This window comes from Hypanus sabinus, chromosome 1 (genome assembly GCF_030144855.1).
Source record: "Hypanus sabinus isolate sHypSab1 chromosome 1, sHypSab1.hap1, whole genome shotgun sequence".
In the NCBI taxonomy this organism is placed as follows: Eukaryota; Metazoa; Chordata; class Chondrichthyes; order Myliobatiformes; family Dasyatidae; genus Hypanus; species Hypanus sabinus.
The window spans coordinates 135816880-135836180 of NC_082706.1; the positions used below are offsets into that span (position 1 = coordinate 135816880).

General features: G+C 43.2%; 1 protein-coding gene across 1 annotated transcript in view; it reads right to left on the reverse strand.

Annotated features, from left to right (window-relative positions):
• Window positions 1-19301, reverse strand: part of LOC132397998 (dermatan-sulfate epimerase-like protein) — a 39299-nt gene that overhangs the window by 17555 nt on the left and 2443 nt on the right. The window contains exon 2 of the mRNA XM_059976870.1: window positions 16232-16680. Within this exon, the coding sequence (XP_059832853.1) occupies window positions 16232-16680 (449 nt within the window). The remainder of the gene's footprint in view (window positions 1-16231; window positions 16681-19301) is intronic.

Sequence of the window (19301 nt, forward strand, 5' to 3'; positions counted from 1 at the left end):
TTTCTTATATTGAGAAGATACTATAAGCAACTGAAGGCGGACATCTAGCTTTCTGAACCTTCTTCACCATTCATCCAGATCCTACAGATCTTCTTCCTCATCTTCATTTTCCTCCACCAGCTCCATGTGCCTCAAGTCCAAAATGTGCAGAACTCCACTGGGTTCGGTTTTCAACAAACCACTTACTGAGATGCCACAGCATCTGGGGTGAATTTCCAAAGATTCACTCTTCCTCGCCTGAACAAATATCTCCTCACCTCCATCTGAAATGTCCACTCCTTATTCTGAGACTTGACACCTGGTTCTAAACTCCTCAGTCAGGAGAATCATGCTGAGATCTGGGTCAAAAAGAGGTTGGAAGAATTCAGGGGGTTAAGCATTACCCATGAAGAGAAATAAACAGTCAACATTTTGGATTGAGACCTTCATTTGGACTGAGAATGTAAAGGGAAGAAAGCCAATATACAAAGAAGATGGGGACAGGGACTGACATCCAATAGGTGGATCCAGATGTGAAGGAATTGATGGAGCTGGATGGGGGAGGGAAGGGTGGCGAAAGCAACAGAGGCTGGAGGGTGGTAAGTAGAGACAGCAGAGGACTGCAGATTATGGAATCTGACAACAAAGGATGAGTCCAGATGAAAGATCTCGAACTAAAACATTGTCTGTCTATTCCCCTCCATAGATGCTGCCTGACACACTGAGTTCCACCAGCATTTTCTGTGTTGCTCCAGATTCCAAAGCCTGGAGTCTCTCATGTCTCCAGCAATGGAACATAGTGAGTGGAACCAAGCAAGGGAAGGTAGTGGGCAGATAGGAACAGTGGGGGCAAGATATAGAAGACCAAATGAGTTAAGTGTGTGGGTGACAGACAGAATAAGACATAAGGCATAGGAGTAGAAATAGGTTACATCGAGTCTGATCCACCATTCACTCACAGCTATTTGACTTTCCTTCAACCACGTTCTTCTGTCTTCTCCCTGTAATCTTTGAGGTTCTTACTAATCAAGAACGTATCAATCTCTGCTTAAAATATATTGCCTCCACAGACATCTGTGGCAATGATTTCCAGAGATTCACTACCCTCTGGCAAAAGAAGTTCCTCCTCAACTCTGTTCTAAAAGGACATCTTAGTGTTATGAGGTTGTGCCCTCTGATCCTGGACTCTCCCACTATTGGAAACATTCTCTCCTCTCTACCTAGGCCTTTCAATATTCAATAGGTTTCAAAGACATCCCTCCTCATTCTTCTAAACTCCAGCAAGTACAGGCCCAGAGCCATCAAACGCTCCTCACATGTTAACCCATTAATTCCCAGAATCATCTTCATAAATCTCCTCTGACCATCTCCAATGCCAGACCATCCTTTCTTAGATATGGCCCAAAAGTGCTCACAATTATAACATAAGCAGTTTCAAAAGCCCATTATATTTTCAGAAGCCCATTGGCTTCTAGCTGACACTGATCATTTGAAGTTGCATATCACTGCTAAATGTTCTAACTGCTTAAGCTCATTCTGCTGAGCAGCAGAGTACCCAAATAGTTTGTCTCAATCAGTGAGTTAGAATTCCATCCCATAAATCTATAAAACAAACTGTCAATATTGATGTTTTATATTCGCAGTAGTACATGCAGTCGATCGCGATACAATTGTGCTGACTAACACATCCAAGGATCAGGAATGCCTCTGAGGGCCAAACTGAAGCCTAGTTGGTAGTGCAATTACCAAGGTGTACTGGCAAAAGGCTGCAATTGTTTCCTCCAGGCACCAAACACAAAATATTTGAAATTTCTAAAATTAATTGAAATGTGATTATTAGAAGCCTTTATTGACAATTAATATGTACTGTGTATTCAGACTGCTCAGATGGTGGACAGATCACTTGTACAAGGGGGGAAAGAGGGAGGTAGAGAGAGGAGTTGGGGAGAGATAGAGAGAGTGGGAGGAGGAGGAGGAGGAGGAGGAGGAGGAGGAGGAGGAGGAGGAGGAGGGGGAGGGAAGGAGAGTGGGGAGAGAGAGGGGGGAGAGAGAGGGGGAGAGAGGGGGGAGAGAGGGGGAGAGAGGGGGAGAGAGGGGGAGAGAGGGGGAGAGAGAGGGGAGAGAGAGGGAGCGAGAAATATGGTGAGAGAATGCAAGCAAGAGAGTACACAAGAACAGGAGTGAGACAATGGAACAGACAAGAAGAAGAATGAGATAGAAAGAAAGAGGGCAAGAGAAAGAATGGCAAATCAAAATTGAACTAAAGTGAGAAGGAATGAGCTGTGTAGAGGAGCATTGTTCTATCAATGGGATTGCAAATGTTTGGAATTCTGTTGCACAATGGTCTATGGATGTCAAATAATTGAGAGAGTTTTGGACATCAGATTATTGAGGGACATCGGATTAGAAAGAAAAGTGGATTCAGGGTAAAAGATCAAAAATAATCTCATTGAACAGCAGAGCTGACTCAGCAAGCTTTATGCCTTGACTTACTTCTCAGTTGGATGTTCTTCTATTCTCAGGACGACCCAGAGGTGGCACAAACCTCACTCTGATCTGAACTACATTTGGTTTTCTATACATTTTGATTGCATTGACACAGACACATTTTAACAATTAACTTATATCTTTGGGAAAGTAACTTTGGAAAAGTTGTACATTGAATACAAGCCCCTTAATGGCACAATGGTACCTCGTTTTACAGCAGGCATTTACATTGTCCTTTTATGTTGTCCAGGGAAGGCCTTGAGTGTGTTGACAGGGAAGATCTGACAGTCAGCTGCACGAAACAGCAAGTGATTAAAACCTTACTCAAAATGGCAACATTTAAAGTAACATACAAAATGCAGGAGGAATTCAGCAGAGCAGGCAGCATCTGTGGAAATGAATAAACAGTGAACATTTTGGGACAAGATCCTTCTTCAGCACTTCAGAGTTTAAACAATGCTAAATTGGAGGAAAGGGCGAAGGAAAAGGACAGCAGTGTATATGGAGCAAGTTCCAGAGCTGAGCACCAACTTAAAACATTAAAATAAATGAGCATTTCAAATTAAACCAACAATTACCAACTGAGTATTTTGGAAGATGCTTGTGAGATGAAATGTGACTGATGTTATGCTCACATTATCACAGCATGAAATAAAATTACCTCAGCCAGAACATTTAAGGAATATACACAAAATGCTGAAAGAGCTCAGCAGGACAGGCAGCATCTATGGAGATGGATTTAAGTTGCTGTTTTGACCTTCTAGCTAGCAGAGGTTGTGGGTTTGGAAGATGCTGTCCCAGGTATCTGGGCAAGTTTCTGCCACGCATTGCATGGATGGTACAAACTGCTGCATCGGGTGCGCAGCAATTGGATGGTGCCAATCAAACCGATTATCACGATGTTGAGCTTCTTGTTGGTACACATGTTTTGGAGAACTTAATTCAATAATTAATTCACCCAAGTTTGTACTGCTGCCACTGAGTTAACAAATTTCACAACATATGCCAATATGCACAACATATTAAACCTGATTCTGAATCTGATTCAAAAGCTCTGGTAATGCCTAGAGAGGAATGCTTCAGATGAAGCCTAACCACTGGATTATAAAAGTGCCCATTGGTAACACTAATGATCCTTTTCTTTAACAGCCTTACAATCCATCCACACATCGTTTGTGATTCCTGTCCATGAATCTCCAGGTCTTTCCGCTCTTGCTCTCCTCTTAAAATTGGGCCACTTCGCTCAAAATGCCTTTCATTATTTCTCTTCCAGTTTCAAAATACATCATTTTATTTTGAATACCTTTATATTCCTACAAGACTATTACACCCAAATGCAAATATTAAATTTATCAACAATGCAATGTATCCAGTAACTAAGCATCTCTTGTCTTGATCAGAGACTCTCTAATTTTTTATTATTTTAAGTGTGGAGTGCCATTCCTGATCTCAGGGTATCCCAAAATGTTTTGCAGCCAAATAAGTATTTGCCGAAGTGTACTTTGTCAGTATTTTGGGTCAGCACAGTAGGGTAGCAGTTCGCGTAATGCTATTACTGAGCTGGCGACCTGGGTTCAATTTCACCACGGTCTATAAGGAGTTTACACATTCCACCTAAGACTGCAAGGACTTCCTCAGGCTGCTCTGGTTGCCTCCCACATTCAAAAGACATATAGGTTAGGTTAATTGGTCACATTGGTGTAACTGAGGGATTTACTGGGTTAGAGGGGCCTGTAACCGTGCTGTATCACTTCTGAAAAATAAATGAAATAATGTATTTACTCTTGTACTAAAGGAAATGCAGCTGCCTATCTGTGCACAGCAAGCCCCATAATCATGAACAGGTAATTTGCTTTTAATAACCTGGGTTGAAGAATAACCACAGACCACAATGCCAGGATGAAATCTTCAGCACAGCCAGTGGGCAGCAGCATGGTGGTTTAATCTCACATAAGAAGGACAGCTCCTCTGACAGACCAGTGCTCTTGATGTTCCAAACGGACACAGGGAACTCTCTTGTCATACAAACTAATGTGCATAAAAGAAATTCAAGGCAAAGAGTAGCGCAGAATATGTTAGGACTAAATGGAGCGTTTAGTTAATTGATGATTCATTTTGTACATATTAAGTACTTTTTAAAACTTTAATCAGAGGCATGACTCATCACAAAATTTCAACATACAAGCATAAGAAATAGAGGCTAGAGTTGGCCATTTGGCCTCTTGTATCGTGTCAGCCAATGCCAAAGATCAGGAAGTCATGTTGTAGGTATATAAAACTTGGTTAGGCTGCACTTGAAGTAGTGTGTGCAATGCTGGTCAGCTCATTACAAGGATGTGAAAGCTTTGAAAAGGGTGCAGAAGAGTTTCACCAGGTTACTTCCTGAACTAGAGGGCATGTGCTATAAGGAAAGGTTGGACAAGCATGGGTTGTTTTATCTGAAATGTGGAAGGCACAGGGAGATCTGTTAAGATTACAAGAGGCATAGATAAGGTAGACAGCTGGTATCATTCCCTGCAGGATAGAAATATTAAGTATTACAGGACATGCATTTAAGATGGGTGGGAAAGTTCAAAGGATATGCATAGGTCAGGATGTTCTTCCACACAGTGGTGGGTGCTAAGAATGGGCTGCTGAGTGTGGTGGTGAAAGGAGATACAGTAGTGGCATTCAAGAGGCTGTTAGATAAATACATTAATATTCGGGGCGGAGAGAAATGAAACAAGTGCAAGCAGAAAAGATATAGTTTAATTCAGCATCATGTTCGAGAAAGGCACCGTCAGCTGAAGGGCCGGACTGTTCTATAGAGATCTTATACCTCAGCACTATTTTCCTGCCCAAGCCCACATCCTCTGATTCCCTATCTAAGAATCTGTAAAGCTCAGCGTACTCAACAACTGAGTCCACAACACAGCTGGGGAGGGGACTCCAAAGGCTCACTACCCTCTGGGTGATAACCAACCTCTCACCTTGGTTCTGCAGGATAAACCACTTACTTTGAAGCAATGACCCTGATTCCAGGCACCAGGAAGAAGAATTCTGCACAAGCTAATGAAATCAATTCTCACTTTCTACATGGCATATCTCCCGTGTATTCCTGGGTATACATTTTAGGGCAGCTACTTTAACCGATAATATTAATCACCAGCAACTCTGTTTGAGTCCTAATTGACAATATTTGCAAATTCCACTGATCCCTAGGAGACATAAGAGTCTGCAGATGATGGAATCTGGGGCAATAAACAATAATTTGGAGGAACTCAGTGGACTAAGTGAAAGGACCACGAAAAGTGGAAAATACTTGATTTCCTTGGGGAGTTATCTAGACAGTGTGCAGGTGGGGGTGGGGGTATTTTGTATTAGTAGGCTACTTCTCCAGCAGAGGAAAATATTAAGTCAAATTTATTGTCATTCAACTATATAAATGTATATAATGTATTAAAAAAGAGACGTTTCTCTGAACCAGGGTGTAAAGTACAGTAGTACACATAACACACTCATAAAGGTAAAGATAAAATCTACAGATCAATCACACATAAATAACAAAATAAAATGCATTCATATTAAATATTGTACTGGAACAGATTAACCAGTGACACTTCGAATATGAAGCGGCTGGAAGTTCAGAAGCCTAATGGCCTGAAGGAAGAAACTGTTTCAACCTGACCGTTCTTGTTTTTAATGCATCGTAGTCTCTTGCCTGATGGTAGAAAGTTAAAGAGCATGCTGGATGGACGGGTGGGATCCTCTCAGCTGTTCTCACAGTCCTTTGTAGGGGCTTCTGATTCGATGCTCGACTGCTCCCATACCAGATGGAAATGAAACTTATCAGGACGCTCTCAATGATTCTCCTGTAAAATGTAGTTAAGATAGAGGGGGAGGGGGAGCCTTGTGTGCTTCAGTCTTCTTAGGACATGGAGGTGCTGCTGTGCCCTCTTGTTCAGAGAGGCGATATTAAGAGACCAGGTGATGTCATCCATGCTGTGAACTCCCAGGAACTTGGTGCACAACTTTTTCTGCAGAAGAGCCATGTATTCACAGAGAGGAATGGTTCCTCCACATATTCCTGAAGTCCACAATGATTTCCCTTCAGGATTAGGCTGTTCTTCTCACACCAATCCACCAGTTGCTCCACTCCCTCTCATCATTGACAAGGCCAACCACTGCTGTATTATCCGCTAACCTGGTGACTCGGTTTGAGCTGGATCCTGCCAGACAGTCATGCATCAGCAGGCTCTGGGGAGCCCCAGTGCTTAGCATAATGGAACTAGAGATGCTGCTGCCCACACAGAGTGACTGTGACCTTACTGTTAAGAAGTCCAGTGTCCATTTGCAGAGGGAGGTGTTGAGACCCAGCAAGGACAGTTTTCCAGCCAGTTTCTGGGGTATGGTGTTGAACACCGAACTGAAGTCTATAAACAACAGACTGGCATAGTGGACCTGATTTTCCCGGTGGGACTGAACAGAGTGGAGGGCAGGGGCTATTGCACCATCAGTGGACTAATTTGAGTGATAAGCAAACTGAAAAGGGTCCAATGTGCCAGGAGAAAGCACAGAAATGTCATCACAAAGGCAGCACAACAGCACCTCACTGTTTTGTAGAAGTGTACGTAGATTCAGCAGGTCACCAGAAACTTCAACATCCTTTCTGGGCATCGGTGTGATGCAAGCAGATAGGATATACTCCACTGTGCAAAAACTTTTGCCAAAAAATTTCTTCTATAGATGCACAGTGGAGAATATTCTGATTGCATCACAGCCTGGTATGGAAACACCAAGGCACAGGAACAGAAAGTGAAGGACACAGCCCAGTCCATCACAGGCAAAGCCTTCCACACCACTGAGTACATGTACATGGAGCACTGCAACACGGTAGCAGCATTCATCATTGAAGGCCCCACCTTCCAGGCCATGCTCTCTTCTCACTACTACCAGTGGGCAGGAGGCTCAGAAGCTCTAAGTCCCACACCACAAGCTTCAGTAACAGTTATTACCTAATAACCATCGGGCTCCTGAACCAGTGTGGATAACCACATTCATCAATACTCTGAACTGACTCTACAACATACACTCACTTTCAAGAACAACTCATGTTCTCAGTATTATTTTTATTTGCAGTTTGTCATCTTTTGCACATTGAATGTTGGTCAGTCTTTGCTTATGTATAGGTTTTTCTTTATAGTCAATTGTAATTCTTCCTTGTGAATGCCTGCAGGAAAATGAATCTCTAGGTAGGATAATAACTTATACAATATGCATGTACTTTGAACTTCGAACAGGTTTAGGGCACATGTAAGAATCCAGCGTGGGCTAAGAATTGGTTACCAGCTAAGCTGAAAACTAGGAATGATGTGGTCTTTCTCAGGATGACAGACTGGAGCTGGTGTGTCCCACCAGGATGGGTGCTTAAGTCCCAGTCATTTGTAACAGATGTAATATTTCAAAGCAACACCCATCTGCTGGCAGAACTCTGCAGGTCGTGGGGGAGGAGGAAATTATTGACATTTTGGGTCAAAACTCTGCATCAGGACTGAGAGTCGGGAGGGAAGATACTCAGCAGACAGTGGAGAGACAGAGGCCCCTCAAAGAAATGAAGGATAATGGGCAGGTCAAGTCAAATAGAGAAGGGGAGGAGCTGGGGTCTGAGGTTGATATATGATAGATGGAGGCGGGGAAAGAAAAGTAGAACAAGATGCATGGGATGGGGGTTGAAGGGCAAAGCGAAGGTGGAAGCAGATACGACAAGGCAGTATGCCAGGACACAAAGGCTACTTGTGCTAGAACCTGATCATCTTTACACAGAGTTGAAGAGTTTGACAGCTCTTCAAGCTGGTATGGATCAGAGTTATGGACCAAATAACTGCGCTATAATTGTGTAATTCTATGCAACATTCAACATTCAAGCTGAAAGTAGAGCTCAGCGAACTTGATTGTTGTACACTGGCTGATTTGAAAGGTGCACCCTTCTGAGAAGGGCTCTGGTCAGATATTCGAATATAGAGTCGGTCCTAGAATACACACACCAGGTTTAGAAACTGCTGCAGTCTTACTATCAGGCAAATGTTGGGGATCCCACGGCAACATGGTGAAGATCAGAATCAGATTCATTGTCACTGACGTAAGTCATGAAGGTTGATATTTTGTGACATCAGTACAATACAGGCATAACACATCACTCTAAGTTACAATAAAAATAAATAGTGCAAGAATGGAATACTGAGGTAATGTTCAGGGGTTCATAAAAGGTTAAGCAATCTGATAGCGGAGGGAAAGGTGTTGTTCCCAAAATGTAAAGTGTGGGTCTTCAGTTCCTGTACATTAGTCATTCTGAGGACAACCCCACTCCCCCCCCCCCAGTTAATGATAGTGGCTTGTGGCATTAAAAAAAAGGTTGGGGAAACCCTGCTGTACATCCTCACTGATGGTAATGAGAAATGGGCTTTTCCAAGATGGTGAGGGTCTTTAATGATTACCTTCTTGAGGCACTGCCTTTTGAAGATTTTCTCAATGGAAAGAAGGCTTGTGCCCATAATGGAGCTGGCTGGGTCTACAACACTCTCAAGTCTCTTACAATCCTGTGCTTTGGTGTCTCCCTGGTACACAGTGAAACAACCAGTCAGAATGCTCTCCACAGTACGTCTGCAGAAACTTTTGCAGTGATTGCATCAATATGGTGGGCCCAGGATAGATCCTCTGAGATGATAAGCCCAGTAATTTGAAACTACTCACTCTTTGAGGAATGAGGATCCTCAGGTGTTGTTCACCTGACTTCCCCTTCCTGGAGGGTACAATCACTTCCTTGGTGTTGCTGACATTGAGTGCGAAGTTGTTGTCATGACGCCACTTGACCAGCCAATCTCTTTCACGGAACAGAGGCATTCTGGCTAATTTTAATCCTCAATCAATATCACTGAAACAAGCTTTCCTGGCATGAGGAAAGGGGAGACTGAAGGGACAGGCAGGATTTAGAGCTGGGGAGAGGTGAAGAAGGAACATGTTTGTGCTTGTATCCCTGTGTGGTGTGTTCATTTGTACAGATAGATTTTTGTGCAGATGTGTTGTGACTGCAAATTGGCTGCTGATTTTCCTACATTACTACAGCAGCTACACTTCGAACTTCATTGGATCGAGCTCTCTATTAGATATCGAGAGCACATGAAACTTCATTGGATCGAACACTGTTAGACATGAACCTCACTATAGAAATGTAAACTTTCATCAGTACATTACCTCTTAAGTGCCTCATTTACTCAGCTCCGTACCTTCCAACTCCCACCTTCTCCAGCTTTCTGCACAGTGTTACATAACTCAATTCTCCCACAGAGCCAGCCTTCACTTGGCAATATCAGGTACCACACATCTTTCCATTTCCTGTCTATCTCTTCAGTCCAATTTGCTCTCCAGCACTCTCTTTCTTGGAACTGTTTTCTCACATAGAAAAACCTTTGTGATTATTTTTGGTAGATGAACAGATACACTCTTTGTGATCCACCCAGCACTTTGCTTCTCTGCCTTCAACTATTTCTTTCCTTAAAGTATCAGCAGTATTCACTTTTCATTAAATGCACTAACTCAAACTTGAAGGCGAGCACAAGTTTAATGGCAGGGTTCCTTGTAGTTATGCAGCTTGGAGCAGCCCTTTTGGCCCAACTGTTCCAAACTACAAGATGCCCCATCCAGTCTCACCAAAATAACAAAAGTTTTTTTTTCCAGACACAGTTTATAAAGAGTAAAAGGGATGGAAAATATTGCTGGAGAGGTAGCACCTGGGACAAAGGAATGGCTGATGAACTTTTAAAATATTTTGTATTAGTCTCACTGTGGAAAACACCAGGAGTATGCAGATATTTAGGACTGTCAAGGGGCAGTAGTAAGTGTAGCTGTCATTATTAAGGAGAAGGTGCTTGGGAAGCTGAAAGGTCTGAATGTTGATAAGTCACTTAAATCAGATGGTCTACACCCCAGGGTTCTGACAGAGGTGGCTGAATAGTTTGTGGAGGCATTAGTAATGATCTTTCAAGAATCACTGCATTCTGGAATGGTTCCTGAGGACTGGAAATTGCAAATGTCACTTCAGTCAAAGTTAACAAATTTCACGACATATGCTGGTGATATTAAACCTGATTCTTATTCTGATTCATCCTTCAAGAAGGGAGGAAGGCAGAAGAAAGGAAAATATAGGCCAGTCAGTCTGACGTCAGTGTTTGGAAAGATGTTGGAGACCGTTATTATGGAGGAGGTTTCAGAGTACTTGGAGGCACATGATAAAGTAGACAAAGTCAACATGATTTCTTTAAGGGGAAATCTTACTTGACAAATCTGTTGGAATTCTTTGAGGAAATAACAAGTAGGAAAGACAAAGGAGAGTCAGTCGATGTTGTTTATTTGGATTTTTAGAAGGCCTTGACAAGGTGCCACACATGACGCTGCTTAACAATATAAAAGCCCATGGTATTACAGGAAAGATACTAGCATAGATGCTATTTGGTCTCATACTCTCTCATATTCTTTGTTTGGAAATTGTCTCACAACCGTTATCTTGGAAACAGAATAGAAAATAGTGCTCTGTCATACATCTAAAAACACAGTAAGATTGGAGCTAAATTTTTGAAGCAGTTTTCAGCAAGCTAACATTTCTATATCATGTTCCTAGCATATATACCACATCCCAGAAAGAGGCAGTTCAGCCCAGCAAATTCATCCTGGCTCCGCATTAGAGAAACGATGTATTCCCATTTACATGTCTATTCGCCACAGCCCCAAGATTTCCATCCTGTCAACTACCTTTTCCAGCTTCCTTTGGTGCAGTAAAGTTGAATGGACTCCCTGCACTCCATCACAGCATTGCAGACACTAACCCCTTGCTCCATAATAAAAAAAATCCTCAGGTTACTTTTGGTTCTTTTGCTACCAAAGAATAAATTTCTGGTCCTTCATTCCAGTAGTGCCTTTGAGATCTCACTGTGCAATAAAGTACAACAGTGGTATCAAGATTGTATTCCAATGAAGCAACATAAAGTGAATACAAGTTTTAATTTCTACAATCAGACCCAGATTGGTGATAAACAAATACGGTATTGCTTGAAGCTGTTACATTTTCATAATTTTGTGAAGGACGGAATATTTACTCAATAAGTGTCTGGAAAGTGTCCAGGTGCTCTTGTATATGTCAATATTTTATAAGTCCATTTTACTCGACAATATTACTAGTAAAGCCTCTCTAACAATAAACTTTGAAACCAGTTCAAAGCCTGACTGAAAATGCAATATAAATGTGATCTTTATGCCAGTATTTGGTGCATGCAGCACAGATCATGAGGTAACCTGAAGGATGTCTCAAATTTATGTTATTTGATTGGAGATGTCTTGATGTCAACTTTAATGAAACAAAGCTTCATACTATATTGAAATATGAAGAGGTTACCAATGGATTTTAAGGAGAGTTAGAGACACAAGGCAATGCAGATGCTGGAATCCAGAGGAAAAAGCAAACTCTGAAGTTCAGACAGCATCTGTAGAGGGAAATGGACAGTCAAAGTTTTGGGCCAAGGCAATTCATCCAGAACCGAAGTGTCAAATCCACTTTACTCTCTACAGATGCTGTCTGACCCGCTGAGCTCCTCCAGCAATTTTTGCTGTTCGGGGAGATTTGGGCAGGCTGCTAGAATGGGAAGCCAGGGGGCAAATGAAGACCATAAGATATAGCAGCAGAAGTAGGCTATTCGGCCCATCGAGTCTGCTCCGCCATTCAATCATGGGCTGATCCAATTCTTCCATCATCATCACTCCACTGCTTTCACCCTAGACGTTTTGATGCCCTATCTAATGAAGAACCTATCTATCTCTGCCTTAACTATACCCAATGACTTGGCCTACACAGCCATTCGTGACAACAGATTCCACAGATTTACCACCCTCTGACTAAAGTAATCTTTTCCACATCTTGGTTCTAAAACTTGTCCTTCAATCCTGAAGTCATGCCCTCTTGTCCTAGAGTTCCCTACCATGGGAAATAACTTTGCCACATCTAATTTGTTCAGGCCTTTTAACATTTGGAATGTTTCTATGAGATTCCCCCCCCCCCCCCACCCCACTCTCCTGAACTCCAGGGAATACAGCCGAAGAGCTGCCATATGTTCCTCATAGAGTAACCCTTTCATTCCTGGAATCGTTCTCGTGAATCTTCTCTGAACTCTCTCCAATGTCAGTATAACCTTTCTAAAATAAGGAACCCAAAACTGCACACAATACCCCAAGTGTGATCTCACGAGTACCTTATAGAGCCTCAATGTCACATCTCTGCTCTTATATTCTATACCTCTAGAAATGAATGCCAACATTTCATTCACCTTCTTCACAACCAACTCATTCTGGAGGTTAACATTAAGGGTGTCTTGCTCAAGGACTCCCAAGTCCCTTTGCATCTCTGCATTTTGAATTCTCCTCCCATCTAAATAATAGTCTACCCATTTATCTCTTCCACCAAAGTGCATGACCATACAATTTCTGACATTGTATTTCATTTGCCACTTCCCCTAAACTATCTAAATCTCTCTGCAGGCTCTCTGTTTCCTCAACACTACCCATTCCTCTACCTATCTTTGTATCATCAGCAAATTTAGCCACAAATTCATTAATACCATAGTCCAAATCATTGACATACATTGTAAAAAGCAGCGATTCCAACATCGACCCCTGTGGAACTCCACTGGTAACTGGCAGCCAGCCAGAACAGGATCTCTTTATTCCCACTCTCTGTTTTCTGCCAACCAGCTAACGCTCCACCCACGCTAGTAACTTCCCTGTAATTCCATGGGGTCTTATCTTGCTAAGCAGCCTCCTGTGTGGCACCTTGTCAAAGGCCTTCTGAAAATTCAAGTACACCACATCTACTACATCTCCTTTGTCTGCCCTGCTTGTAATTTCCTCAAAGAATTCCAGTAAGTTTATCAGGCAGGATTTTCCTTTCAGGAAACCATGCTGGCTTTGGGTCATCTTGTCATGTGCCTCCAGGTATTCTGTAATCTCATCCCTAACAATCGATTCCAGCAATTTCCCAACCACTGATGTCAGGCTAACAGGTCTATAGTTTATTTTCTGTTGCCTCCCACCCTTCTTAAATAGCGGAGTAACATGAAATCTAATGCAGCGAAATGCAGTATTTTGGTTGGAACAATATAAAACAAGAGCTTTAAAAGCAGTCTAATAGGGCCTACTTCCATGCTCAATGGCTCTTCAAGAACAATGAAATCAGAGCCAATGTGTCTATGGAACATTTAAGGTAAAGAGATACTTCCTCTCTCAGCCACACATAGCCTTCTCCTTATTCTGAGACTGTGACCTTTGTTTCCGAACAAGAGGAAAAACAAAAGAGTCAGTCATTATGAAAGTGATGGATTCTGGACTTTATAAATAGACACGGAATACAGAAGCAAGGAAGTCATTAAGAACCTTTGCAAATCACTGGTTTGGCCACAAATGGAGCATTTTGTGCAGTTCTGGCTGAAATGTTTTAGCAAAGACTGATGGCTCTGAAGAAGATGTAGAAGAAATCAACCCAAAAATATCCAGGGTGAGCAGCTTCAAGTTCTTGGGATTCAACAAATCTTAAGATTTACTATGGGCCAAACATATTGATGCAATTATGAAAAAAGCACACCAGTGGTTATTTTTCATTAAGAGTTTGAGGAGATTTGGTATGTTACCAAAAACTCTACAAAATTTCTATTGATGTACCGTGGAGAGTATTCTGACTAGTTTCATCACTGTCTCTTACGGATGTAGCAGTGCAGAGGATCAGAAAAGGCTGCAGAGGGTCGCAAACTCAGCCTGCTTCATCATGTGCACTAGCCACCCCACCAAGAACATCTTTAATAGGAGACATCTCAAAAAGGTGGCATCTATTATTAAGTATGCTCACCACCCAGGAAAGCCCTCTTCTCCCTACTATCAGCAGGAAGGAAATACAGGAGCCTGAAGACACACACTCAACGTTTTAGGAACAACTTTTTCCTCCTCTGCCATCGTATTTCTGAACAGGCCATGAACCCAACTTCGATTTTTGTTCTATTTTTGCACAACGTAATTATTTTTAAATATATTTCTTATTGCAACTTATAGTATTTTTATGTATTACACTGTACTGCCGCTGAAAACAGTAAGTTTTATATTTTAATGATAATAAACGTGATTCTGATTCTGACCAGAGAAGCTGATTGCAGTTACAATACATGCAAGTCAGACCATCCAGAACATGGTGTCACAGCAGGATAAAAAGATCAGCCCCACTACCCATCAACTTACTGAGCTACAGCTCTGCAACGTCATCTCTTTCATGTGCCAAACTAACATGGTCTTTTTGATTCCTTTGTCATCTATCCTACCCTGAGGGGCAATTACAGTGGCCAATTAGCCACATGCACACCAGTGGGAAGTGAGAAGAAGCTGCACCAACCAGAGCAAACCTATGCACTCACAGGGAAAATCACAAAATCTCACTTAAGCACCACTGAACCAAAACGTCTGGAATCCTGTACCCCAGAAGCAACAGTGCTACCTGTCGTATCACTACACTGCCCTGAGTCTTGGAAGTAAGAGGCTCTGAGAGGACCCAATACAGGTAATAAGATTAAGAAGCAAATTAATAAAGTCATAGGGTTATACAGCATGGAAACAGACCCTCTGGCCCAACTCATCCATGCCAACCAAGATGTTTACATGAGCTAGTCCCATTTGTTCATTATTGTCCCACATTCCTCTAAACCTTTTCTACCTGTACAGTCCAATCAAGTGGAAAATGATACAAAACACCAATTTGGGTGTCACCAATGTTGTACAATCCCATTGTGGGGAAGATGTCAACAAATTTCCCCTCTGGTTGGATGAGACTAGAACTACAGTCCATAGATATAGGACAAAGATGAAACATTTATGGGGAATCTGAGTAGCATTTTCTTCACTCCACGTGAAGAACACATGTGGAATGAGTTGCCAGCTGACGCAAGTTCATTTCCAACATTTAAGTTTGGATAGGTACATGGATTAGAAGGGAATGGAGGGCTATGGTCCACCTACAGGTAGATGGGACTAGGCAGAAGATCAGGTTGGCATGGACTAGATGGGTCACGGGGTCAGTTTTTGTGCTGTAGTAGTCTATGACCATGTGACTCTAACAAGGGAAAGGTGGCAAGGAGAATAACTTAATCAGTGCCCAACCTTATTCTGTTGTTTTCCCAGCTTTATCCTTTTGTTGGCTGGACATCAATAACATTCTATTGCCCAAACACCCATTCATGTAAGCAACATTGCAAGACTGGAGGAACAGCAGGTAAAGCAGCATCTGTGGAGGGAAATGGACAGTCAATGCTTCAGGTTGAGACTCCTCATCTGAATACACGTGAGTGACCAGGTCACCCGATGAAGAGTCTCAGCCTGAAACATTGACTTTTTGTTTCCCTCCACAGACACTTCCCAACTTGCCGAGCTTCTCCAGTGCTTTGTATGTTGTTCTATGGTTCAGCATCGGTAGTCCCCCGCGCATCCAGCCAGCTGACCTTGCCAAATCCATTATTTCCCAATATCATCTTCCCCTTCCCAATCCCTGCACGGCACGAAGTCACAAGAATTGCTGCTAAACCCACTTGCTGCTGTGTTACAGGACACGATGGTTGGATCACAATATTGTTCTATTGCACCTGTTACCTCAACACACCCATGCTCCTGACTTAAGGCTTGGCTTTAAAAAGTGATTGCAGAGGTCACAAACCTGTCCAGGAAAACAAGCTGGCTCTCTGGCCCATAGAACCAGTTGTAGTTAGAGTCGGCAATGCCAACACTCCGCTGGAAGCCGGGCAGCAACGTGGCATAGTAAAACCAGAAATGTTGCTTCAGCCAGGGGTTGCCGGTGTGGTTCAGGTTGAAGTGCCGCAGGGCCAGGAAGATGTACTGTGTGATGGATTTGGAAGTGTAGCTGCCGTAAGCCACCCCTTCGTCCAGAGACCCATCTACCACATGGCTCAGGAGGAATAGAGTCTTCTCCATAATGTCGATAGCGAACTGCTTGCAGAGCAAGGCCGCCTGCGGCTGGTGGGGGGCGAGCACCAAGGCTCCAGTCAGCAGGGCTAGAACATTGGTGGCCTGATGGTTGTGGAGGAAGTGCTTACCCCATGCCCGGTACTTGGAGAACTCATAGAGTTCCATGGCGACGTTGTTGACCTTGAAACAAACAAACGTGGAACAGGAGATCATAAAACACACAAGGCACTGCAAGTGCTGGAAATTTAGAACAACAAACACAAAATGCTGTACGAACTCAGCAGGTCAAGATGCATTTATGGAAATGAATAAATTATCAATGTTTTGGGCTGAGACACTTCCCCAGGACTGGAAAAGAAAGGGGAAACAGTGGGGGGGGGGGGGGGGAGGACAGAAGGACAAGCTTGAAGGTGATAGGTGAAGCCAGGAGGGTGGGGGATATAAAACATAGGAGCCAAATTAGGCCATTCGGTCCATTGAGTTCTGTTCCACCATTCCATCATGGTTGATTTATTATCCCTCTCAATCCCATTCTCCTGCATTCTCCCAGTGAGCTTTGATGCACTGTCTAATCAAGAAGCTATCAACCACCAGTTTAGACATACTCAATGACATAGCCTCCACAGTCACCTGTGGCAATTCCTCCTCATCTCTGTTTATAATTAACGTCACTCTAACCTGAGGCTTTGAGCTCAGGTCTTAGACTCATCCACTATACTCCCAACCTTTTTATATCATGGACCAATACCATTAAGCAAGGGGTCCATAGACTATAGGAAACATCCTCCCCACACCCATCCTATTCAGATCTTTCAATATCTGATAGGTTTCAGTGAGATCCCCCTTCATTCTTCTAAGCTCCAGCGAACACAGGCCCAGAGCCACTAAACGTTCCTCATATATTAACAATTCCATTCACCTCATTCTTGTGAATCTCCTCTGGACCCTCTCCTATGCCAGCACAACAATTCTTTGACAAGGGGCCCAATATGTTCCCAATACTCAGTGCAGTCTGTTCAATGCCTTATAAAGCCTCAGCATTACATCCTTGCTTTGAATTTCTAGTCCTCTTGAAAGGAATGCCATCACTGCATTTGCCTTCCTCTAACCACTGACTCAACCTGTAAGTCAAACTTCAGGGAATCCTGTACAAGGATCCAGGTCATTTTGCTCCTCGTGCTTTCCAGCTTTCTACTTAACTCCCTACATTCTTTCATTAGGAACTCCTCTCTTTTCTTACCTTTGTTGGAGAGGAGGATAAAGTAAGAAGCTAAGAGGTGATAAATTGAAAAGGCAAAGGGCTGGAGGAGGAGGAATCTGATAGAAAAGGAGAGTGGATCATGGGAATAAAGGAAGGAAGAGGGGGACCAGGGGAAAGTGATAGGCAGGTGAGGAGAAGAGGTAAGAAGTGAGAGTGGGAAAATGAAGGAGCAGGTAGGGGAACAGAAAAAAAGTTACCAGAAGTTGGATACATAAATATTAATACCATCATGTTGGAGACTACCTAGATGGAATATGAGGTGTTGCTCCTGAGTGCAGCCTCATCGTGGCAGAAGGGGAGGCCACAGACTGACATGTTGGAAGGGAAATGCGGATATGAATTGAAATAGTTGTCCATCAGAAAACACCGCTTTTGGCAGATGAAGCTGAGGTGCTCCACAAAGCAGTCTGCCAATCTACGTCAGGTCTCACCAATGTGGAGGAGACTGCGCTGGGAGAACTAAATACAGTGGACAGCCCCATTGGGGCTGCCCTGCCCAGCAACTCCTCCATTTTCCAAACATCCGCGCTCACCACATCTTCCTCCACCTTAACAGGGCTAGAGTTCCTCTTGACTTCACCTATCACCCCATGAGCCTCCACATCCAACACACAATTCTCCACAATTTCCACCATGTTCAATGGGACCCTACCACCAGACACATCTTCACCTTCTGCCCAGATTACACCCTCCATGATTTCCTTGTCCATTCATCCCTCCCCACCAATCTCCCTCATGGCACTTATCCCTATTAGTAGCAGATGAGCCCATTCACCTCCTCGCTCACCTCCATTTAGGTCAAACAGTCGTCTCAAGTGAGACAACACTTTACATGTGAATCTGTTGGGGGTTGTCTAATGTATGTAGTACTCCTGATACAGCCTCCTTTACATTGGTAAGACCTGACGTAGATTGGGGACTACTTTGATGAGCACCGTCACTCCATCCACAAAAAGGGCAATTTCTCGGTGGACAGCCACTTCAAATCCAATCCTTATTCCCAATCCAAAATATCGGTCCATGGCCTCCTCTTCAGCAATGAAGAGGTTGGAGGAGTAACAGCTCATACAGTACTCCGTCTAGGTTGCCTCCAACCTGATGACATGAACATTGATTTCTTCCCCTCCCCCTTCTTCATTTCCCCACTCTGGCCTCTTACATCTCCTCACCTGCCTATCACCTCTTTCTGATGCCCTTCCCCCTTCTCTTTCTTCCATGAACCACTCTGCTCTCCTATCAGATTCTTTCTTCTCCAGCCATTTGACTTTTCCACTTAACACCTCCCTGCTTCTTACTTCATCCCCCCTCCTCCAGCCCTGCCTTCATTGATCACCTTTCAGCTTGCCTTCCCCCCCCCCAGCTTCTTATTCTTTCCAGTCCTAATGAAGGGTCTCAGCCCAAAACATCAACTGTTTATTCATTTCCATAATGCTGCCCGACCTGCTGTGTTCCTCCAGCATTTTATGTGTGTTGCTAAACATAAAACAGGGACATTTCCTTCAGTCCTCAGTCAATGATGTCTGCAGTAAAGTTAATGCTA